The 20,166-nt window shown below is 45.0% G+C and overlaps 1 protein-coding gene across 5 annotated transcripts in view; it reads left to right on the top strand.

Moving 5' to 3' along the window:
- The window catches only part of LOC128704971 (PR domain zinc finger protein 1-like), a 114,284-nt gene that overhangs the window by 91,650 nt on the left and 2,468 nt on the right, over positions 1–20,166 (top strand). For 4 of the 5 annotated variants that reach the window (XR_011394742.1, XM_070105113.1, XM_070105111.1 and 1 more), the window contains 5 exons: positions 1,395–1,520; positions 11,819–11,945; positions 12,818–13,118; positions 13,227–15,248; positions 19,956–20,071. Coding sequence is in view for 4 of the 5 variants with exons in the window: in XM_070105113.1 (XP_069961214.1) it covers positions 1,395–1,520; positions 11,819–11,945; positions 12,818–13,118; positions 13,227–15,248; positions 19,956–20,071 (2,692 nt within the window). In the remaining variant the exon portion in view is untranslated. The remainder of the gene's footprint in view (positions 1–1,394; positions 1,521–11,818; positions 11,946–12,817; positions 13,119–13,226; positions 15,249–19,955; positions 20,072–20,166) is intronic. The other variant, XM_070105114.1, reaches the window with a different exon arrangement.

Below are 20,166 nucleotides of genomic sequence, written 5' to 3'. Positions count from 1 at the left end.
CTATTACTACTAATACTAGTACTATTACCACTATTACTACTACTACTAGTAGTATTACCACTATTACTACTACTACTAGTAGTATTACCACTATTACTACTACTACTAGTACTATTACTACTACTAGTACTATTACTACTACTACTAGTACTATTGCCACTACTATTACTACTACTAGTAGTATTACCACTATTACTACTACTAGTACTATTACTACTACTAGTACTACTACTGCTAGTACTACTACTAGTACTATTACTATTACTACTATTACTACTAGTACTATTACTACTAGTACTATTACTACTACTACTAGTACTATTACTACTAGTACTATTACTACTGCTACTAGTACTATTACTACTAGTACTATTACTACTGCTACTAGTACTATTACTACTCTTACTACTACTATTGCTACTAGTACTACTACTACTAGTACTATTACTACTAGTACTATTACTACTACTACTCTTACTACTACTCTTACTACTACTATTACTACTACTACTACTAGTACTAGTACTATTACTATTACTACTAGTACTATTACTACTACTACTAGTACTACTACTACTAGTACTATTACTACTACTCTTACTACTACTATTACTACTAGTACTATTACTACTAGTACTATTACTACTATTACTACTAGTACTATTACTACTAGTACTATTACTATTACTACTAGTACTATTACTACTAGTACTATTACTACTATTACTACTAGCACTATTACTACTAGTACTATTACTACTATTACTACTAGTACTATTACTACTATTACTACTAGTACTATTACTACTAGTACTATTACTATTACTACTAGTACTATTACTACTACTACTAGTACTATTACTACTACTACTACTCTTACTACTACTCTTACTACTACTTTTACTACTAGTACTATTACTACTACTTCTCTTACTACTACTACTCTTACTATTACTACTACTACTATTACTACTAGTACTATTATTACTACTACTACTCTTACTACTACTCTTACTACTACTATTACTACTATTACTACTAGTACTATTACTACTACTACTACTCTTACTACTACTCTTACTACTACTACTCTTACTACTACTACTATTACTACTAGTACTAGTACTACCACAACTACTGTGATCTCAGATGTTTCTCAAATACATATTACGAGAAAATGTAGAAATTAATGTAGAGGAATGTAGAGAGTAATATAGAGAGGAATGTAGAGGAATACTTGACACATAAGAACAGAGGAGCACTGCAGGAGGCCTACTGACCCAATCAAAATACTTACCCAAACCATTTTCCATCTTGTTTATATAAGAGGAACAACCCTGCTACATAAACCTACGTTACAAGTGTACAGTGTTACAGTAGTACATGTGTTACAGGTGTACAGAGGTGATGAAGTGTACTACTACATAGACGGCTACAACACCAGTAAGGCTAACTGGATGAGATACGTCAACCCAGCCTACAGCAGCCAGGCACAGAACCTGATTGCTTGTCAGTACAAGGTAACTATATTTTCTATTTCATATAGGAGGTGGTTTGTAATTATCCTTGAGTATATCAGTGCCATGAGTGTTCCCGCAACAAGAAACAAGCCTAGTTCGCTAGGTTCATGTTGTTTGTAGGATCGATGGCTGAGTGGGTAGGGCGACACGTACGTTGAGTTGTCACTTGAGGCGGGACAGTGTGTCGTGGGGTCGAACCCTGGCCAATCGCAGTTTGGTAAATGTTTTAACACACACACACACACACACACACACACACACACACACACAAATGTGAAGCTCTCTCTTCACACGGCTAGGTGTCCGGGTTCGATTCCCGGTTAGGGTAGAAACAATGGGCGTGTTTCCTTACACCGGATGTCTATGTTCACCCATCAGTAAAATAGGTACCTGGGTGTTAGTGGACTAGTGTGGATCACATCCTGGGTGTTAGTGGACTGGTGTGGGTGGCATCCTGGGTGTTAGTGGACTGGTGTGGGTGGCATTTTGGGTGTTAGTGGACTGGTGTGGGTGGCATCCTGGGTGTTAGTGGACTGGTGTGGGTGGCATCCTGGGTGTTAGTGGACTGGTGTGGGTGGCATCCTGGGTGTTAGTGGACTGGTGTGGGTGGCATCCTGGGTGTTAGTGGACTGGTGTGGGTGGCATCCTGGGTGTCAGTGGATTGGTCTGGGTCACATCCTGGGTGTTAGTGTGTCAGCATAGTTGCTGATCCCTGTGTTATATAGCATAGCATATTAGTATCATCCATGTGCTTTAGATAGGAGATCCCTTGTAGGCCTGTGACTTTGTGTGACGTCACGGGATGCGCATGTGTAGGCTCGTACCTCTGCCTCCCGCTCACTCGGAGGCAGACCATCCAGACAAGAACACGGCAAGGCTGGGCTCCATTCCTCATCAGCTCAGTCTGACAATATATGTTACCATCCAACAAGTGTGTCTACCTTCAACCCTCGATATCTCCATTTAAGAACCCCTACGATAAATGGTGGCAGCCTCATATGTATTTAACTTAATTTGTATGAAGGACTTCCAAGATCTAACCAGGTGGCAAGATTATGATCAGTTAATTCGCAATTATCTTGAACCGGTGCGAGAAACCGATCCGTTCATTGTTCTCAAAGAATTAGTTTGCACAGCTCCGAGACCAGAAGAGTCATTAGATGAGTTTGCTCTTCGTCTTAATAACCTAATGTCCTCATTCGTTAAAGCAGGTCAAAGTTCAAAGTACCTTAAAGATAACGATAAACCAGCCCTTGATGGGTTTGCCAAATTAGCTGCATTTGGAGTTATTAAACAACTAATGCCACCGACATCTAGGTATGTGTACAATTCAAGTCCACTACATGCTACTATGGGACTGCTTGCAGCTCTAATCCATGTACGAAATTTGTGTCCCGAGGGAACCTTCCCTTATCTTAAGTCAATACCAAACACCTTGTCCAATCCTGTACCCCCTCTAGTTTGTGCTACTACCAAAACTCCCAACCTTAATCACTCGCGTCCATCATCCAAAGCAAGTGTTAAGAGCCATCATTCCCGTAGCACCCATAGTACGTACAGTACCCACAGTCAAAGAGTTTGCTACAATTGTGGTTACCATGGCCATATTGCTATTAATTGTCATGACAGTCACCCTAAGAAGCGTCGTACTGATGATGAGTACCAGTCAGATCTTCCCTACTGTACTTATCATAGAATTCATGGACATGACACTTCTGAGTGCAATGCTCTCTACAACATGCAGTACTCTAGATCGTTCCGTGGCCATTCCAACCGCAGAGCCAGGAGAGGAAACAGACGTCGTGGTTCACAAACTAACCAGAACCAGGCTCATTCTTCCAATTCGGGGGAATCCGAGCGCCCAAGTCTACTCGTCCAGTCGTGACAGTAGTAGGTGATAACGAGTACACCATCCCAGTCCAGAATTCCTATGAAGCCTTAGCCAGCCTTGAGATTGACAGCCCTGCTGTTGATGCTGCTTCACACGTCTCTGACGTAGAGGAATTTGGGGATGAAGTAGAAAATGCCTTCTCCATGACAACCCACCTTTCTGTTTGCATATAACTCCTAACGAAACGATTGGTCCATTAGTACAAGCTTTTGTCCATAATGCGCCCGTTCATGTGTTCATGGACTCTGGTGCGCAAGTTAATATCATTAGGTCTAGCTTGTTTAAAGAGAAGCAGTTACGACGTGTCCTCCTCGTTGAACCAACTACTGTAACCTCCCTTAGTGGAGTAGCTGGTTCTCTTCTGCGAGTCCGAGGTCAGACTTTGCTCACCTTTACTATCCAAGGAAGAGACTTTACTGCTGCTTTTCTTGTTGTCGACCAGATTACTTTCCCTGGTGACCTTCTACTGGGATTTGCTTCCATGCGAGACTTACGCATTGTGCTCGACCCGTACAGGTGGCATGCCCAAATTGACGACTTGATCGTTCCATTCTGGGGTTTCCAGCTTGGATCAGAAATCTGTCATACTGCTGCAGAGTATGATGTACGCATTAAGTCCTTACAAGCCAATGCATTCTCCCGTAGCGTGCCCAAGCGGTCAGGCACTGGTAACTCTGTCACTCCCATCTGTGTTCCACCTACACCTTCAGATATGCAAGATAGTGTATTGCCTCAAGTGTCCGAGGACGCTCAGACTGCTTTGAGTGCTCTGCCTATCCCTGCAATGTCTGCTAGTCCAAGTAGTAGTTTCTCCAAAGGGGACGCCTTGTCGGAAAACGATTACTTGAAACTAGTAATGCCATCTCTTGTTGATGTCACATGCCGTCTGCAGAAAGACGTCTCTGTTGTGGCTAGTGCTCTCACTAGAGTGTCTGTTGTTGTTCCTAATGTCCCAGGTGGTGATAATGTCCTAGTTGACAGTGATTCCTGCAAGGTCAAAGGTTTATTTGTTGAACCTTCCTTACACATTGTAAGAGACAATAAGATCCATTTACTCCTTGCAAACACTTTGGGTCACAGTGTTCGTCTCAGAGCAAATACCAACCTCGTTGACCTAGTTCACTATCCTTACCCTGTTCAAGTACAGGATGACGTGCCACCTGACCAGTGGGTCGGTGCTATTTCAACAGTAGAGACCTCATCCACTCCGCTGGATCAATCTATCCCACCAGTTGAGGAGAAAGACACAGCTCCCACTGATTTCCCAGACGAAGTCCAGCGCTTGTTGACGCTGTTGAACAAACGTCGTACAGCCATTGCCTTACCAGGTGAGAAGATGGGTATAACGAACTTATTGTCCCATCGTATTCCACTTGAACCTGGTACCAGACCTGTTTATATACCTGCGTACAGAATGCCTCATTCCCAAGTTGCTGTCGCAGAGGAACTGATCAATCAAATGCTCAATGATGGAGTTATTGCACCTAGCAATTCACCCTGGAATGCGCCCTTGATCCTAGTGCCTAAGAAGGACGGCACTTGGCGCCCGGTGATTGACTTTAGGAAGTTAAATGCGAAAACCATTCCAGATCGTTTCCCACTTCCTGTACTAGGTGATCTTTTATGCAATATCGGAGATAACAAAGTCTTCTCGACCCTGGACTTGTTACAAGGTTTTTGGCAAGTCCCTCTTCACAAGGACAGCCAAGAGTTATTATTATTATAATCAAGGGGGAAGCGCTAAACCCGGAGGATTATACAGCGCCTGGGGGGAGATGTGGAAGGCATTCAAGCTTAATTCAGGGAACTGGAGCACAGATCCAATTCCCTAAATCAAGAGCCCCTCACCAACAAGCCAAGAGTTAACTGCATTCTCCACTCCCACAGGTCATTATCACTTCCTCCATATGGCGTTTGGATTACGTTCATCTCCTATCACATTCTCTAGACTCATGACCAACATCTTTAGAGGTCTTATAGGTAAAGCACTTATGGTGTACTTAGACGACGTAATCGTCATGTCCGAAGACGTGGACACACACCTGAAAAGACTTGATATAGTACTTGGCAAGCTTGAAGAAGCAAATTTAAAGATCAAACTGTCCAAATGTCAATTTTTCAGATCAGAAATTAAATTTCTTGGTCACGTAGTAACTCCTAGAGGGGTTACGACTGATCAAAGTAAAGTAACTGCAGTACTAAATTTTCCAACTCCCAAAACTGCTGATGCCGTAAGATCTTTTGTGGGCTTAGCAGGTTTTTATAGATCTTTCATTGCCAATTTTTCTTCCATAGCTGCTCCGCTAACTGAATTGCTTAAGAAAGATGCTCCTTTTGTTTGGACCTTCCGTCAAGAAAGAGCATTCCAAACTCTAAAAGAAAAGCTAACATCTGCTCCAATTTTGAAATTCCCAGAATTTTCTAAGCCCTTCTATCTGACAACTGATACTAGTTCAATTGGTATAGGTGCCGTACTAGCTCAGAAGACTGATAGCAAGTACAATGCAGTTGCATTTGCTAGCCGAGTCCTTACGAAGGCTGAACGTAATTATACAGTAACGGAGCAAGAAGCTTTAGCAATAGTATGGTCTTTAAAGCACTTCCGAGACATTATTTACCAGTACCCTGTTCATGTCTTGACAGACCACGCTCCACTGATACCTTTATTCCAGAACAAACAGCCTACTGGAAGGTTAGCCAGATGGACCTTGACTATCCAAGAGTTCAATCCCACTTTTGAATATATACCTGGCAAAGTGGGAGTTGTCACAGCTGCTCTTTGCTGATGACACTGTGCTCTTGGGAGATTCTGAAGAGAAGTTGCAGAGATTGGTGGATGAATTTGGTAGGGTGTGCAAAAGAAGAAAATTAAAGGTGAATACAGGAAAGAGTAAGGTTATGAGGATAACAAAAAGATTAGGTGATGAAAGATTGAATATCAGATTGGAGGGAGAGAGTATGGAGGAGGTGAACGTATTCAGATATTTGGGAGTGGACGTGTCAGCGGATGGGTCTATGAAAGATGAGGTGAATCATAGAATTGATGAGGGAAAAAGAGTGAGTGGTGCACTTAGGAGTCTGTGGAGACAAAGAACTTTGTCCTTGGAGGCAAAGAGGGGAATGTATGAGAGTATAGTTTTACCAACGCTCTTATATGGGTGTGAAGCGTGGGTGATGAATGTTGCAGCGAGGAGAAGGCTGGAGGCAGTGGAGATGTCATGTCTGAGGGCAATGTGTGGTGTGAATATAATGCAGAGAATTCGTAGTTTGGAAGTTAGGAGGAGGTGCGGGATTACCAAAACTGTTGTCCAGAGGGCTGAGGAAGGGTTGTTGAGGTGGTTCGGACATGTAGAGAGAATGGAGCGAAACAGAATGACTTCAAGAGTGTATCAGTCTGTAGTGGAAGGAAGGCGGGGTAGGGGTCGGCCTAGGAAGGGTTGGAGGGAGGGGGTAAAGGAGGTTTTGTGTGCGAGGGGCTTGGACTTCCAGCAGGCATGCTTGAGCGTGTTTGATAGGAGTAAATGGAGACAAATGGTTTTTAATACTTGACGTGCTGTTGGAGTGTGAGCAAAGTAACATTTATGAAGGGATTCAGGGAAACCGGCAGGCCGGACTTGAGTCCTGGAGATGGGAAGTACAGTGCCTGCACTCTGAAGGAGGGGTGTTAATGTTGCAGTTTAAAAACTGTAGTGTAAAGCACCCTTCTGGCAAGACAGTGATGGAGTGAATGATGGTGAAAGTTTTTCTTTTTCGGGCCACCCTGCCTTGGTGGGAATCGGCCGGTGTGATAATAAAAAATAAAACCTGGCAAGTCGAACGTAGTCGCAGATGCTTTATCGCGACACGTTAGTGTAGTTACTGCAGATCCTCCATTTACTGTCGAGGATGTCAAAAATGCCCAAAGAACAGATCCCATGTGGTCTGGTGTGATTCGATTCCTGCTCCAGGAAGATCTTATTCTTACTGTGAAGCCACCAGCACCCATTAGTGACTTTGTAATGAGCCAAGAATTACTGTATCGAACAGCCGAGTTGGGTACTCCAAGTAGAAGAGTTTACCAGTTAGTAATTCCACAGTCACTAGTGAACGTAGCTCTACAGCTAGTTCATGATGCACCAGGTGTTGCACACCCTGGTATGGATCGTTCTGTGAAACAAGCCAGAATGAAATACTTTTGGCCACGTATGGCAACTGACATTTCCGAGTATGTTAAGAAATGTAGTGTCTGTATGCAACATAAAGGAAATGTCAATGGTCCTAATCCAATCCAAGTGTACCCAACCACTAGCGAACCGTGGGAAAGAGTTGCCCTTGATTTGTTAACCAATTTCCAATGTTCCCTCCAAGGCAACAAACATCTGTGTGTTATGGTAGACCATTTCACCAGATATTGTGAGTTAGTTCCTATTGCAGATAAGACTGCAGAGACAGTAGCTAAAGCGTTTAAAGAACGCATTATCTGCAGGCATACCACCCTAAGTCCTTAGTAACAGATAATGGAGGTGAATTCTGTAATGAGATTCTTGAAAATTTGTGTACTTTGTACAAGATCTCTAAATCCACCATTGTTTCTCATCATCCTGCCAGCAATGGGTTAGCCAAACGAACCAATAAGAAAGTACTTGATGTCCTGAGAGCCACTATCAACCCCAATAGTGAAACTTGGGTTGAAGTCATACCAGATGTTCAATGTGCCATAAATTCTGCTTATAATGCTTCCATAGGTGATACTCCACATTATGCATTGTATGGTGTAGACAAGCATTTACCCTATGAGTTGTTATATTCCACTCCGAAACCTAATTACAACCCTGATGATTTCGTAGCAACTCGTACCAGCATGGTTCAGAGTGTTTTTAGAAGAATCCGTGAAACACTTCATAAATCAAAAGCAGAATTTACTAGAGTAACTAATAGCCGTGCTAAGCCATCAAAAGTCAAAGTAGGTTCAAGAGTAATGCTGACAAATTTCAACAAAACATCCGAAATGCCTAAGCTCGATCAAAAGTTTGTCGGACCTTATCGATTAGAACATATCTCTGGTAATAAGTATAAGGTTAGAGAAATTAGTACTGGCAAATACAAAGAATCGCATTTAGATCATATGAAATTAGTATGCGATGTTGACGATATTGCTACCCAGACTAATATGACAGATGCTGAAAATCCTCTTGACTCTGTACCCTCTACCTCAGATACTCAGTCAGATAACCAACCTGAATGTCGTTACTCCTTGCGTACTCGACAAGTAATGAGAAACCCACAAGTATCTTTTGTAGATACTTGTTCAGATCTCCCTCAGTCAAGGCATGTGTTAGCCATTGCAGAGGAATTCGATCCTCCCAGAGATGATAACCATTCTGCATACGTAAACCTCACCCTCGCAGAATTGGGTTTAAATGTTCATAGTCTGTATAACTAGATGTCCGAGATGAAGTAAACTGTCAACTGTTTGTTATTAACTGATTAGTTTTTCAGAATTTTTTTTTTTTATTTTCGTGTTCACGTTCCCTCCGTATTCTGAGAATTTGACAGTAATAGTCTGAGTGCACCAGATGCCTTTGCTGCTAATTTCACTTTGTATATATATATATTTATTCTTCCTCAGAATCCGTAGAGTGCATGAATACAGATCGATCGATCAATTCCATCCATATTGTATAATGTTTTGTTCTTATAGTTTGTAATGCATTACGTTAAAAGTGATTACGTTAACATCCATTATGTAAAACTCATTTTGTTAACATCCATTATGATACCATCCATTAGTTCTAAGTTATATATGAATTTGTTATTGTATAGAAGTGGAGTGGTGTGGGTCACATCCTGGGTGTTAGTGGACTGGTGTGGGTCACATCCTGGGTGTTAGTGGACTGGTGTGGGTCACATCCTGGGTGTTAGTGGACTGGTGTGGGTCACATCCTGGGTGTTAGTGGACTGGTGTGGGTCACATCCTGGGTGTTAGTGGACTGGTGTGGGTCACATCCTGGGTTTTAGTGGACTGGTGTGGGTCACATCCTGGGTGTTAGTGGACTGGTGTGGGTCGCACCCTGGGTGTTAGTGGACTGGTGTGGGTCGCACCCTGGGTGTTAGTGGACTGGTGTGAGTCACATCCTGGGTGTTAGTGGACTGGTGTGGGTCACATCCTGGGTGTTAGTGGAGTGGTGTGGGTCACATCCTGGGTGTTAGTGGACTGGTGTGGGTCACATCCTGGGTGTTAGTGGACTGGTGTGGGTCACATCCTGGGTGTTAGTGGACTGGTGTGAGTCACATCCTGGGTGTTAGTGGACTGGTGTGGGTCACATCCTGGGTGTTAGTGGAGTGGTGTGGGTCACATCCTGGGTGTTAGTGGAGTGGTGTGGGTCACATCCTGGGTGTTAGTGGAGTGGTGTGGGTCACATCCTGGGTGTTAGTGGAGTGGTGTGGGTCACATCCTGGGTGTTAGTGGAGTGGTGTGGGTCACATCCTGGGTGTTAGTGGAGTGGTGTGGGTCACATCCTGGGTGTTAGTGGAGTGGTGTGGGTCGCATCCTGGGTGTTAGTGGAGTGGTGTGGGTCGCATCCTGGGTGTTAGTGGACTGGTGTGGGTGGCATCCTGGGTGTTAGTGGACTGGTGTGGGTCACATCCTGGGTGTTAGTGGAGTGGTGTGGGTCACATCCTGGGTGTTAGTGGAGTGGGTCACATCCTGGGTGTTAGTGGAGTGGTGTGGGTCACATCCTGGGTGTTAGTGGAGTGGTGTGGGTCACATCCTGGGTGTTAGTGGAGTGGTGTGGGTCACATCCTGGGTGTTAGTGGAGTGGTGTGGGTCACATCCTGGGTGTTAGTGGAGTGGTGTGGGTCACATCCTGGGTGTTAGTGGAGTGGTGTGGGTCACATCCTGGGTGTTAGTGGACTGGTGTGGGTCACATCCTGAGTGTTAGTGGACTGGTGTGGGTCACATCCTGGGTGTTAGTGGAGTGGGTCACATCCTCGGTGTTAGTGGAGTGGTGTGGGTCACATCCTGGGTGTTAGTGGACTGGTTTGGGTCACATCCTGGGTGTTAGTGGACTGGTTTGGGTCACATCCTGGGTGTTAGTGGAGTGGTGTGGGTCACATCCTGGGTGTTAGTGGACTGGTGTGGGTCACATCCTGGGTGTTAGTAGACTGGTGTGGGTCACATCCTGGGTGTTAGTGGAGTGGTGTGGGTCACATCCTGGGTGTTAGTGGACTGGTGTGGGTCACATCCTGGGTATTAGTGGACTGGTGTGGGTCACATCCTGGGTGTTAGTGGACTGGGTGTTAGTGGAGTGGTGTGGGTCACATCACATCCTTGGTGTTAGTGGACTGGTGTGGGTCACATCCTGGGTGTTAGTGGAGTGGTGTGGGTCACATCCTGGGTGTTAGTGGAGTGGTGTGGGTCACATCCTGGGTGTTAGTGGAGTGGTGTGGGTCACATCCTGGGTGTTAGTGGAGTGGTGTGGGTCACATCCTGGGTGTTAGTGGTGTGGGTCACATCCTGGGTGTTAGTGGACTGGTGTGGGTCACATCCTGGGTGTTAGTGGACTGGTGTGGGTCACATCCTGGGTGTTAGTGGAGTGGTGTGGGTCACATCCTGGGTGTTAGTGGAGTGGTGTGGGTCACATCCTGGGTGTTAGTGGAGTGGTGTGGGTCACATCCTGGGTGTTAGTGGAGTGGTGTGGGTCACATCCTGGGTGTTAGTGGACTGGTGTGAGTCACATCCTGAGTGTTAGTGGACTGGTTTGGGTCACATCCTGGGTGTTAGTGGAGTGGTGTGGGTCACATCCTGGGTGTTAGTGGAGTGGTGTGGGTCACATCCTGGGTGTTAGTGGACTGGTGTGGGTCACATCCTGGGTGTTAGTAGACTGGTGTGGGTCACATCCTGGGTGTTAGTGGAGTGGTGTGGGTCACATCCTGGGTGTTAGTGGACTGGTGTGGGTCACATCCTGGGTGTTAGTAGACTGGTGTGGGTCACATCCTGGGTGTTAGTGGAGTGGTGTGGGTCACATCCTGGGTGTTAGTGGACTGGTGTGGGTCACATCCTGGGTGTTAGTGGACTGGTGTGGGTCACATCCTGGGTGTTAGAGGACTGGTGTGGGTCACATCCTGGGTGTTAGTGGACTGGTGTGGGTCACATCCTGGGTGTTAGTGGACTGGTGTGGGTCACATCTTAGGTGTTAGTGGACTGGTGTGGGTCACATCCTGGAACAAAACTGACATAATTTGCGGGAAATGCCCAGCATAACAAGGGACTTCCTATATAGTAGCATGTCATAGGTGTCAGCTATGGTCTGTATAAGTTGCATCATATACTGATAAAAAAATTATTATTAATTAGACAATCTTAGCATTAAGTAGACAATCTCAGCAATAAGTAGACACTTTATAACTACAATAATCTCTCCCACAGTCTAACATCTACTTCTACACGATTAAGGCCATCCTACCAAACCAGGAACTCTTAGTCTGGTACTGTAGAGAGTTCGCTACCAGACTTAACTATCCTCTAACAGGAGAACAAATGCTTCTTAAAATACGTAAGTAATGATAATAATAATAATAATTCTACGAATTGTATTGGTGGAATTGAATGTAAATTAATTATATTGTAGCTTAGCGGTAATACCTTTAGTTTAGAATCGAAATATCCAGGCTCAATCCTGGGGGATTGAAAGTGGATGTTGACCCTGTTCACCTAGTGGCAGATAGGTGACATCCTGGGGAAGGTGTGTGTGTGTGTGTGTGTGTGTGTGTGTGTGTGTGTGCACGAGCATGTATGAGAGTATGGTGGTACCAGCTCTATTGAATGGGTGTGATGCATGGGCTTTAAACGTTGCAGCGAAGAGGAGACTGGAAGCAGTGGAGATGTCGTGTCAGAAAGCATGGTGTGGTGTGTATATTATGCAGGGAATTCTGAGTTTGGAGATTAGAAAGAGGTTTGAGGTTACTAAAAAATATTATTTAGAGGTATGAGTTGTTGAGGTAGTTTAGACATTTAGAGAGAATGGCACAAAATAGAATGATTTAGAGGGTGTATAAATCTGCAGTGGAGGAAAGATGGGGTAGGGATCGTCATGGGAAGGGTTGGAGGGAATAAAGGAGGTTTTGTGTGTGAGGGGCTTAGACATCCAACCAGCGTGTCTGAGCTTGTTAGGTAGGAGTGGAGACAAGTGATTTTCATAACTGGTGCTGTTGGAGTGCGAACAAGATAACATTTATGAAGGGATTCAGAGAAAAAGGTTAACCGGACTTGAGTCCTGGAGGTAGAAAATACGTGCCTGCACTCTGAAGGAGGGGTGGGGATATTTGCAGGTTTGAACTGTAGTATCGCTGTGATGGAGTGAATGATGGTAAAAATGTTACTTAATAATATACATGATATTACTAATGTTGTGTGTGGTGTACGCAGGTCAGCAGGTCGGCGAAACAGAAGGGGAAGTAAAGGATGAGTGCGAAGTGGAGAAAATCTCTTCGGCGCCTCCTGCAGGTTGTAGCAGCATTGCTTCACCACAGCAGCCGGTGGCATCGGCCGTCGCTAGAGCCGCCATCTCGCCGCCGCAGTGCGAGTCTCGTAGCGGGCAGCTGACGCCCACGGACGGCTCCGTAAGATCTGATGAAGGGTACGACAGCAACGGCTATCATCATGACTCTAATATTCCTGAAGATTCGTCTGATTCTGAAGGCGATAATAATTATGTCTTAGATTTTAGGTAAATTATAATTTTTTTTTTTTTAATTTTTATTTGGCGATAAAAATAAATATTTAACGTCAGTAAATTTTCCGAAGCTAAAATCTCTGTTTTGATTCGCGTTTTCAGTAAGAAGAGAAAACAGTCACCGGCGGAGGATGAGGAGGCTGATCTTCGTAATGAATATCGCAAGGTGAAGATTAAGATGCTGCGAGCCTATCACTATAGGTCTAAATCCAGCGGTTCCGAGTCTTCGGAGAAGGAGAAGTCCGTCTCGCCATCACTGGAATGTCAACAGACTGTCTCCGTGTCTGATACTAGGATAGCATCTCTGCAGCAGTCCCTGCAGCAGCAGTCCCTGCAGCAGCAGTCCCTGCAGCAGCAGCCCCTGCAGCAGCAGCCCCTGCAGCAGCAGCCCCTGCAGCAGCAGTCCCTGCAGCAGTCATTGCCCCAGGGTATGCCTAAACGTGGCCCTCAGGAAGGGTCTTCACGACGCACTCCGTCGTACGCAACGCAACACTCTGCGTCCTTCGGCGAGGAGAAGGTGGACTCCGTCCTGGAGAGGGAACAGGAGCCTGAAAGTACCCAGAGCCCTTCCTCCCGTAGATACCCTGTGCCAGACATGCCCCTCCGTCAGTCCCTCGAGGTGCCCAGACCCACAGAAGTGCCCCGTCCCGATACCCGCACTACTCACGTCTTGCCCGACTCACGCATGCCCGTGCTACCAGACACTGCCCTGCCCGCTATTACAATAACCAAACAGGTGTCTTCCGACACGCGGCAGTCATCCATACCTGACACACGCATGGGTCTGCCGCCTGTGGTTCGTCTGCCGCTGCCTCACGAGTCAAGGGTGGCACAGAGCCGCCTGCCGCTGCCATCCATGCCACGGATGCAAGGTCTGCCAGTCAACGTGAGCAGTATGCCCCCTCGTCTGCCACTAATGCCCCCCCAAGACCCACGTATCACAGTGGCTCCAGACCCTCGCTTACCAGTGCCCCCTGACACCAGACACTGTGTACAGCCTGACACTAGACACCCGGGACCACAAGACATCAGACACCCTCTCTCAGCCGATGTGAGACTGACAGTACCAGCCGACACTCAAATGGGCACTTCCCGTCCAGCTGGCTCCATCTTAGAGAACATCCTTCTGAGACGGCTGGGTGGAAAGGATGAGTCTGACATCACACAGTCATCCGTCAGCACCCACAGGGACCTGAAGGAACCAGTGCACATTGCAGTACCTAGCGAGGCACACTACAAGCCTGACAGTGCCTCCAGCAGTTCAGGACAGCCTCAGGAATTCCCCTACAAGAGAAACTACAGCAGTTCAGAGCCAAGTCAACAGATATCTCCTGATTCTTCTTCAACGCACCAGAAGGCAGGTTCTGCGTGCTACCCCACCTCCCACACACTGCCACAGCAGTTGTATACTGTCCAGCCTCCAGTCACTAACTCCACCTATCGCACACCTGTCTCCCAGATGTTCTCCTCTCCACACTTTAACATGTATTCCTATAATGGATACAATAACAGCAGTACCAATGGATTTTCTCCAGGAAGTCAAGGGTCGATGCCAATAGATCATCGTCTAACAATTTCCATTCCCAACACTGCGTCAGGGCACTCTCCTCCCTCCAGCAACTCCTCCCATTCCTCACAAGGGTCCCCTTCCTCCCAGGGTTCCACCTCACCAACTAACGGTAACAGAGGCTACCGTTCCCTGCCCTACCCTCTGCAGAAGAAAGACGGCAAGATGCACTACGAATGCAACGTTTGCTTCAAGACCTTCGGCCAGCTCTCCAACTTAAAAGTCCATCTAAGAACTCACTCAGGGGAACGGCCCTTCAAGTGTAACGTCTGTATCAAAAGCTTCACACAGCTGGCACACCTGCAGAAACACCATCTGGTTCATACTGGGGAAAAACCACACCAGTGTGACATCTGTAAAAAGAGGTTTAGTTCAACCTCCAATTTAAAAACTCACATGAGACTTCATTCCGGCCAAAAACCATATGCCTGCGACCTCTGCCCAGCTAAATTCACACAGTTTGTTCACCTCAAATTGCACAAGAGATTGCACACTAACGAGAGGCCTTACACCTGCAACACCTGCAACAAGAAGTATATTAGTGCCTCTGGTCTCAGGTAACTAACCTGTAATAAAACACACACACACACACACACACAAAAAAAAAACACACACACAAACACACACAAACAAACACACACAAACACACACACACAAACACACACACACACACAAACACACACACACACAAACACAAACACACACACACACACACAAACACACACACACACAAACACACACACACACAAACACACACACACACACACAAAATGTAGTGCCGAATAGGTAAAATTGGTTATCAAGAACTCGTTTAAAATTAAGTCGTTTCCAAAATGTTCTCCTCTACGTTTAAATCTATAATTTTTTCATTTACGTTAATGTGAATAATAATTTACTCTAATCCAACTAAATATATTTCTGGTTAGTTTACAATAATTTAATAAACAAAAATATTTTCTTCTCGTTAGGTTCACAATGAGTTTTGAGAAATTATGGCAAACACAAATTTTCGCTTGTCTTATTCGGCAAGAAGAGAGTTGCTATTTAAGCCAAAATCGCAAGTTTTATCTATTCGGCACGATATATATATATATATATATATATATATATATATATATATATATATATATATATATATATATATATGCTTCATAGCTTCTGGGGTGTGTTGAGTGCACTAGCCAGGAATGTTGAGTGTACTAGCCATGTATGGTGAGTGTACTAGCCATGAATGTTGAGTGTACTAGCCATGAATGTTGAATGTACTAGCCATGAATGTAGCCAGGAATGTTGAGTGTACTAGCCAGGAATGTTGAGTGTACTAGCCATGAATGTTGAGTGTACTAGCCAGGAATGTTGAGTGTACTAGCCAGGAATGTTGAGTGTACTAGCCAGGAATGTTGAGTGTACTAGCCATGTATGTTGAGTGTACTAGCCAGGAATGTTGAGTGTACTAGCCAGGAATGTTGAGTGTACTAGCCAGGAATGTTGAGTGTACTAGCCAGGAATGTTGAGTGTACTAGCCATGTATGTTGAGTGTACTAGCCATGAATGTTGAGTGTACTAGCCATGAATGTTGAGTGTACTAGCCAGGAATGTTGAGTGTACTAGCCATGTATGTTGAGTGTACTAGCCATGAATGTTGAGTGTACTAGCCAGGAATGTTGAGTGTACTAGCCATGTATGTTGATGTACTAGCCAGTGTACTAGCCAGGAATGTTGAGTGTACTAGCCAGGAATGTTGAGTGTACTAGCCATGTTGAATGTTGAGTGTACTAGCCAGGAATGTTGAGTGTACTAGCCATGTTGAGTGTACTAGCCAGGAATGTATAGCCAGGAATGTTGAGTGTACTAGCCAGGAATGTTGAGTGTACTAGCCATGAATAGCCAGGAATGTTGAGTGTAGCCAGGAATGTTGAGTGCACTAGCCAGGAATGTTGAGTGCACTAGCTAGCCAGGAATGTTGAGTGTACTAGCCAATGTTGAGTGTACTAGGAATGTTGAGTGTACTAGCCAGGAATGTTGAGTGTACTAGCTAGCCATGTTGAGTGCACTAGCCAGGAATGTTGAGTGCTAGCCATGAATGTTGAGTGTACTGTGTTGAGTGTACTAGCCAGGAATGTTGAGTGTACTAGCCAGGAATGTTGAGTGCACTAGCCAGGAATGTTGAGTGCTAGCCAGGAATGTTGAGTGTACTAGCCAGGAATGTTGAGTGTACTAGCCAGGAATGTTGAGTGTACTAGCCAGGAATGTTGAGTGCACTAGCCAGGAATGTTGAGTGCACTAGCCAGGAATGTTGAGTGTACTAGCCAGGAATGTTGAGTGCACTAGCCAGGAATGTTGAGTGCTAGCCAGGAATGTTGATGTAGCCAGGAATGTTGAGTGTACTAGCCAGGAATGTTGAGTGTACTAGCCAGGAATGTTGAGTGTACTAGCCAGGAATGTTGAGTGTACTAGCCAGGAATGTTGAGTGTACTAGCCAGGAATGTTGAGTGTACTAGCCATGTATGTTGAGTGTACTAGCCATGAATGTTGAGTGTACTAGCCAGGAATGTTGAGTGTACTAGCCAGGAATGTTGAGTGTACTAGCCAGGAATGTTGAGTGTACTAGCCAGGAATGTTGAGTGTACTAGCCAGGAATGTTGAGTGTACTAGCCAGGAATGTTGAGTGTACTAGCCAGGAATGTTGAGTGTACTAGCCATGTATGTTGAGTGTACTAGCCATGAATGTTGTTGAGTGTACTAGCCAATGAATGTTGAGTGTGTACTAGCCAATGAATGTTGGGTGTACTAGCCATGAATATGTTGAGTGTACTAGCCATGAATGTTGAGTGTGCCATACTAGCCATGAATGTTGATGTTGAGTGTACTAGCCATGAATGTTGAGTGTACTAGCCATGAATGTTGAGTGTACTAGCCAGGAATGTTGAGTGTACTAGCCAGGAATGTTGAGTGTACTAGCAATGAATGTTGAGTGTACTAGCCAGGAATGCTGAGTGTACTAGCCAGGAATGCTGAGTACTAGCCATGAGTGTTGAGTACTAGCCATGAGTGTTGAGTGTACTAGCCATGTATGTTAAGTGTACTAGCCATGTATGTTGGGTGCACTAGCCATGAATGTTGAGCGTACTAGCCATGAATGTTGAGCGTGCTAGCCATGAATGTTGAGTGTACTAGCCATGAATGTTGAGTGTACTAGCAATGAATGTTGAGTGTACTAGCAATGAATGTTGAGTGTACTAGCCATGTATGTTGAGTGTACTAGCCATGTATGTTGAGTGTACTAGCCATGTATGTTGAGTGTACTAGCCATGAATGTTGAGTGTACTAGCCATGAATGTTGGGTGTACTAGCCATGAATGTTGAGTGTACTAGCAATGAATGTTGAGTGTACTAGCCATGTATGTTGAGTGTACTAGCCATGTATGTTGAGTGTACTAGCCATGTATGTTGAGTGTACTAGCCATGAATGTTGGGTGTACTAGCCATGAATGTTGAGTGTACTAGCAATGAATGTTGAGTGTACTAGCCATGGTTGAGTGTTAGCCATGTGTTGAGTGTACTAGCCATGTATGTTGAGTGTACTAGCTATGAATGTTGAGTGTTAGCCAGTGTACTAGCCATGTATGAGTGTACTAGCCATGAATGTTGAGTGTACTAGCTGAGTGTAATAGGAGTGTAATAGCTAAAGTGTACTAGCTGGGAGTGTTAAGTGTACTAGTGTACTAGCCATGAGTGTTAAGTGTACTAGCTGGGAGTGTTAGCTGGGAGTGTTAAGTGCCCTAGCCATGAGTGTACTAGCTAGGAGTGTTAAGTGTACTAGCAATGACTGTACTATCTGGGAGTGTTAAGTGTACTAGCCATGAGTGTACTAGCTGGGAGTGTTAAGTGTACTAGCCATGAGTGTACTAGCTAGGAGTGTTAAGTGCCCTAGCCATGAGTGTACTAGCTAGGAGTGTTAAGTGTCCTAGCCATGAGTGTACTAGCTAGGAGTGTTAAGTGTACTAGCCATGAGTGTACTAGCTGGGAGTGTTAAGTGTACTAGCCATGAGTGTACTAGCTAGGAGTGTTAAGTGTACTAGCCATGAGTGTACTAGCTAGGAGTGTTAAGTGTACTAGCCATGAGTGTACTATCTGGGAGTGTTAAGTGTACTAGCCATGAGCCCTAGCCATGAGTGTACTAGCTAGGAGTGTTAAGTGTCCTAGCCATGAGTGTACTAGCTAGGAGTGTTAAGTGTACTAGCCATGAGTGTACTAGCTGGGAGTGTTAAGTGCCCTAGCCATGAGTGTACTAGCTAGGAGTGTTAAGTGTACTAGCCATGAGTGTACTATCTGGGAGTGTTAAGTGTACTAGCCATGAGTGTACTAGCTGGGAGTGTTAAGTGTACTAGCCATGAGTGTACTAGCTGGGAGTGTACTAGCTGGGAGTGTTAAGTGTACTAGCCATGAGTGTACTAGCTGGGAGTGTTAAGTGTACTAGTGTGTTAAGTGTACTAGCCATAGTGTTCTATCAGTGAAGTGTACTAGCTAGTGACTAGCTGGGAGTGTAAGTGTACTAGCCATGAGTGTACCTGGGATGAGTGTACTAGCTAGGAGTGGGAGTTAAGTGTAGTGTACTAGCTGGGAGTGTTAAGTGTCCTAGCCATGAGTGTACTAGCTAGGAGTGTTAAGTGTACTAGCTGGGAGTGTTAAGTGTCCTAGCCATGAGTGTACTAGCTAGGAGTGTTAAGTGTACTAGTGAGTGTACTAGCTAAGTGTACTAGCCATAGTGTACTAGCATGAAGTGTAATAGCTGGGAGTGTTAAGTGTAATAGCTGGGAGTGTTAAGTGTACTAGCTGGGAGTGTTAAGTGTACTAGCCATGAGTGTACTAGCTGGGAGTGTTAAGTGCCCTAGCCATGAGTGTACTAGCTAGGAGTGTTAAGTGTACTAGCCATGAGTGTACTAGCTAGGAGTGTTAAGTGTACTAGCTGGGAGTGTTAAGTGTACTAGCCATGAGTGTACTAGCTAGGAGTGTTAAGTGTACTAGCTGGGAGTGTTAAGTGTACTAGCCATGAGTGTACTAGCTGGGAGTGTTAAGTGCCCTAGCCATGAGTGTACTAGCTAGGAGTGTTAAGTGTCCTAGCCATGAGTGTACTAGCTAGGAGTATTAAGTGTACTAGCCATGAGTGTACTAGCTAGGAGTATTAAGTGTACTAGCCATGAGTGTACTAGCTAGGAGTATTAAGTGTACTAGCCATGTATTAACTGTAGTGTTGACTGCAGGACTCACTGGAAGACAACTAGCTGCAAACCTTCCAGTCCTGAAGAAGAGCTAGCTGTTGAACGCTCACCCACGGGATCATCCAGTGGTTACGACTACTGTCCATCCATCGCCTCAGGTATGACTGTCATCCTGTCTACTTCCCGTCTTGTACGTGTCTTGCTGCTGCAGCTGGAATCTTGATTTAGACATTTCCACTGTCTAAATCAAGGT

This window comes from Cherax quadricarinatus, chromosome 97, assembly GCF_038502225.1.
Source record: "Cherax quadricarinatus isolate ZL_2023a chromosome 97, ASM3850222v1, whole genome shotgun sequence".
Lineage (NCBI taxonomy): Eukaryota > Metazoa > Arthropoda > Malacostraca > Decapoda > Parastacidae > Cherax > Cherax quadricarinatus.
Note: the sequence above shows the minus strand (reverse complement) of the source record. Positions and strands in the feature narration are given on the sequence as shown.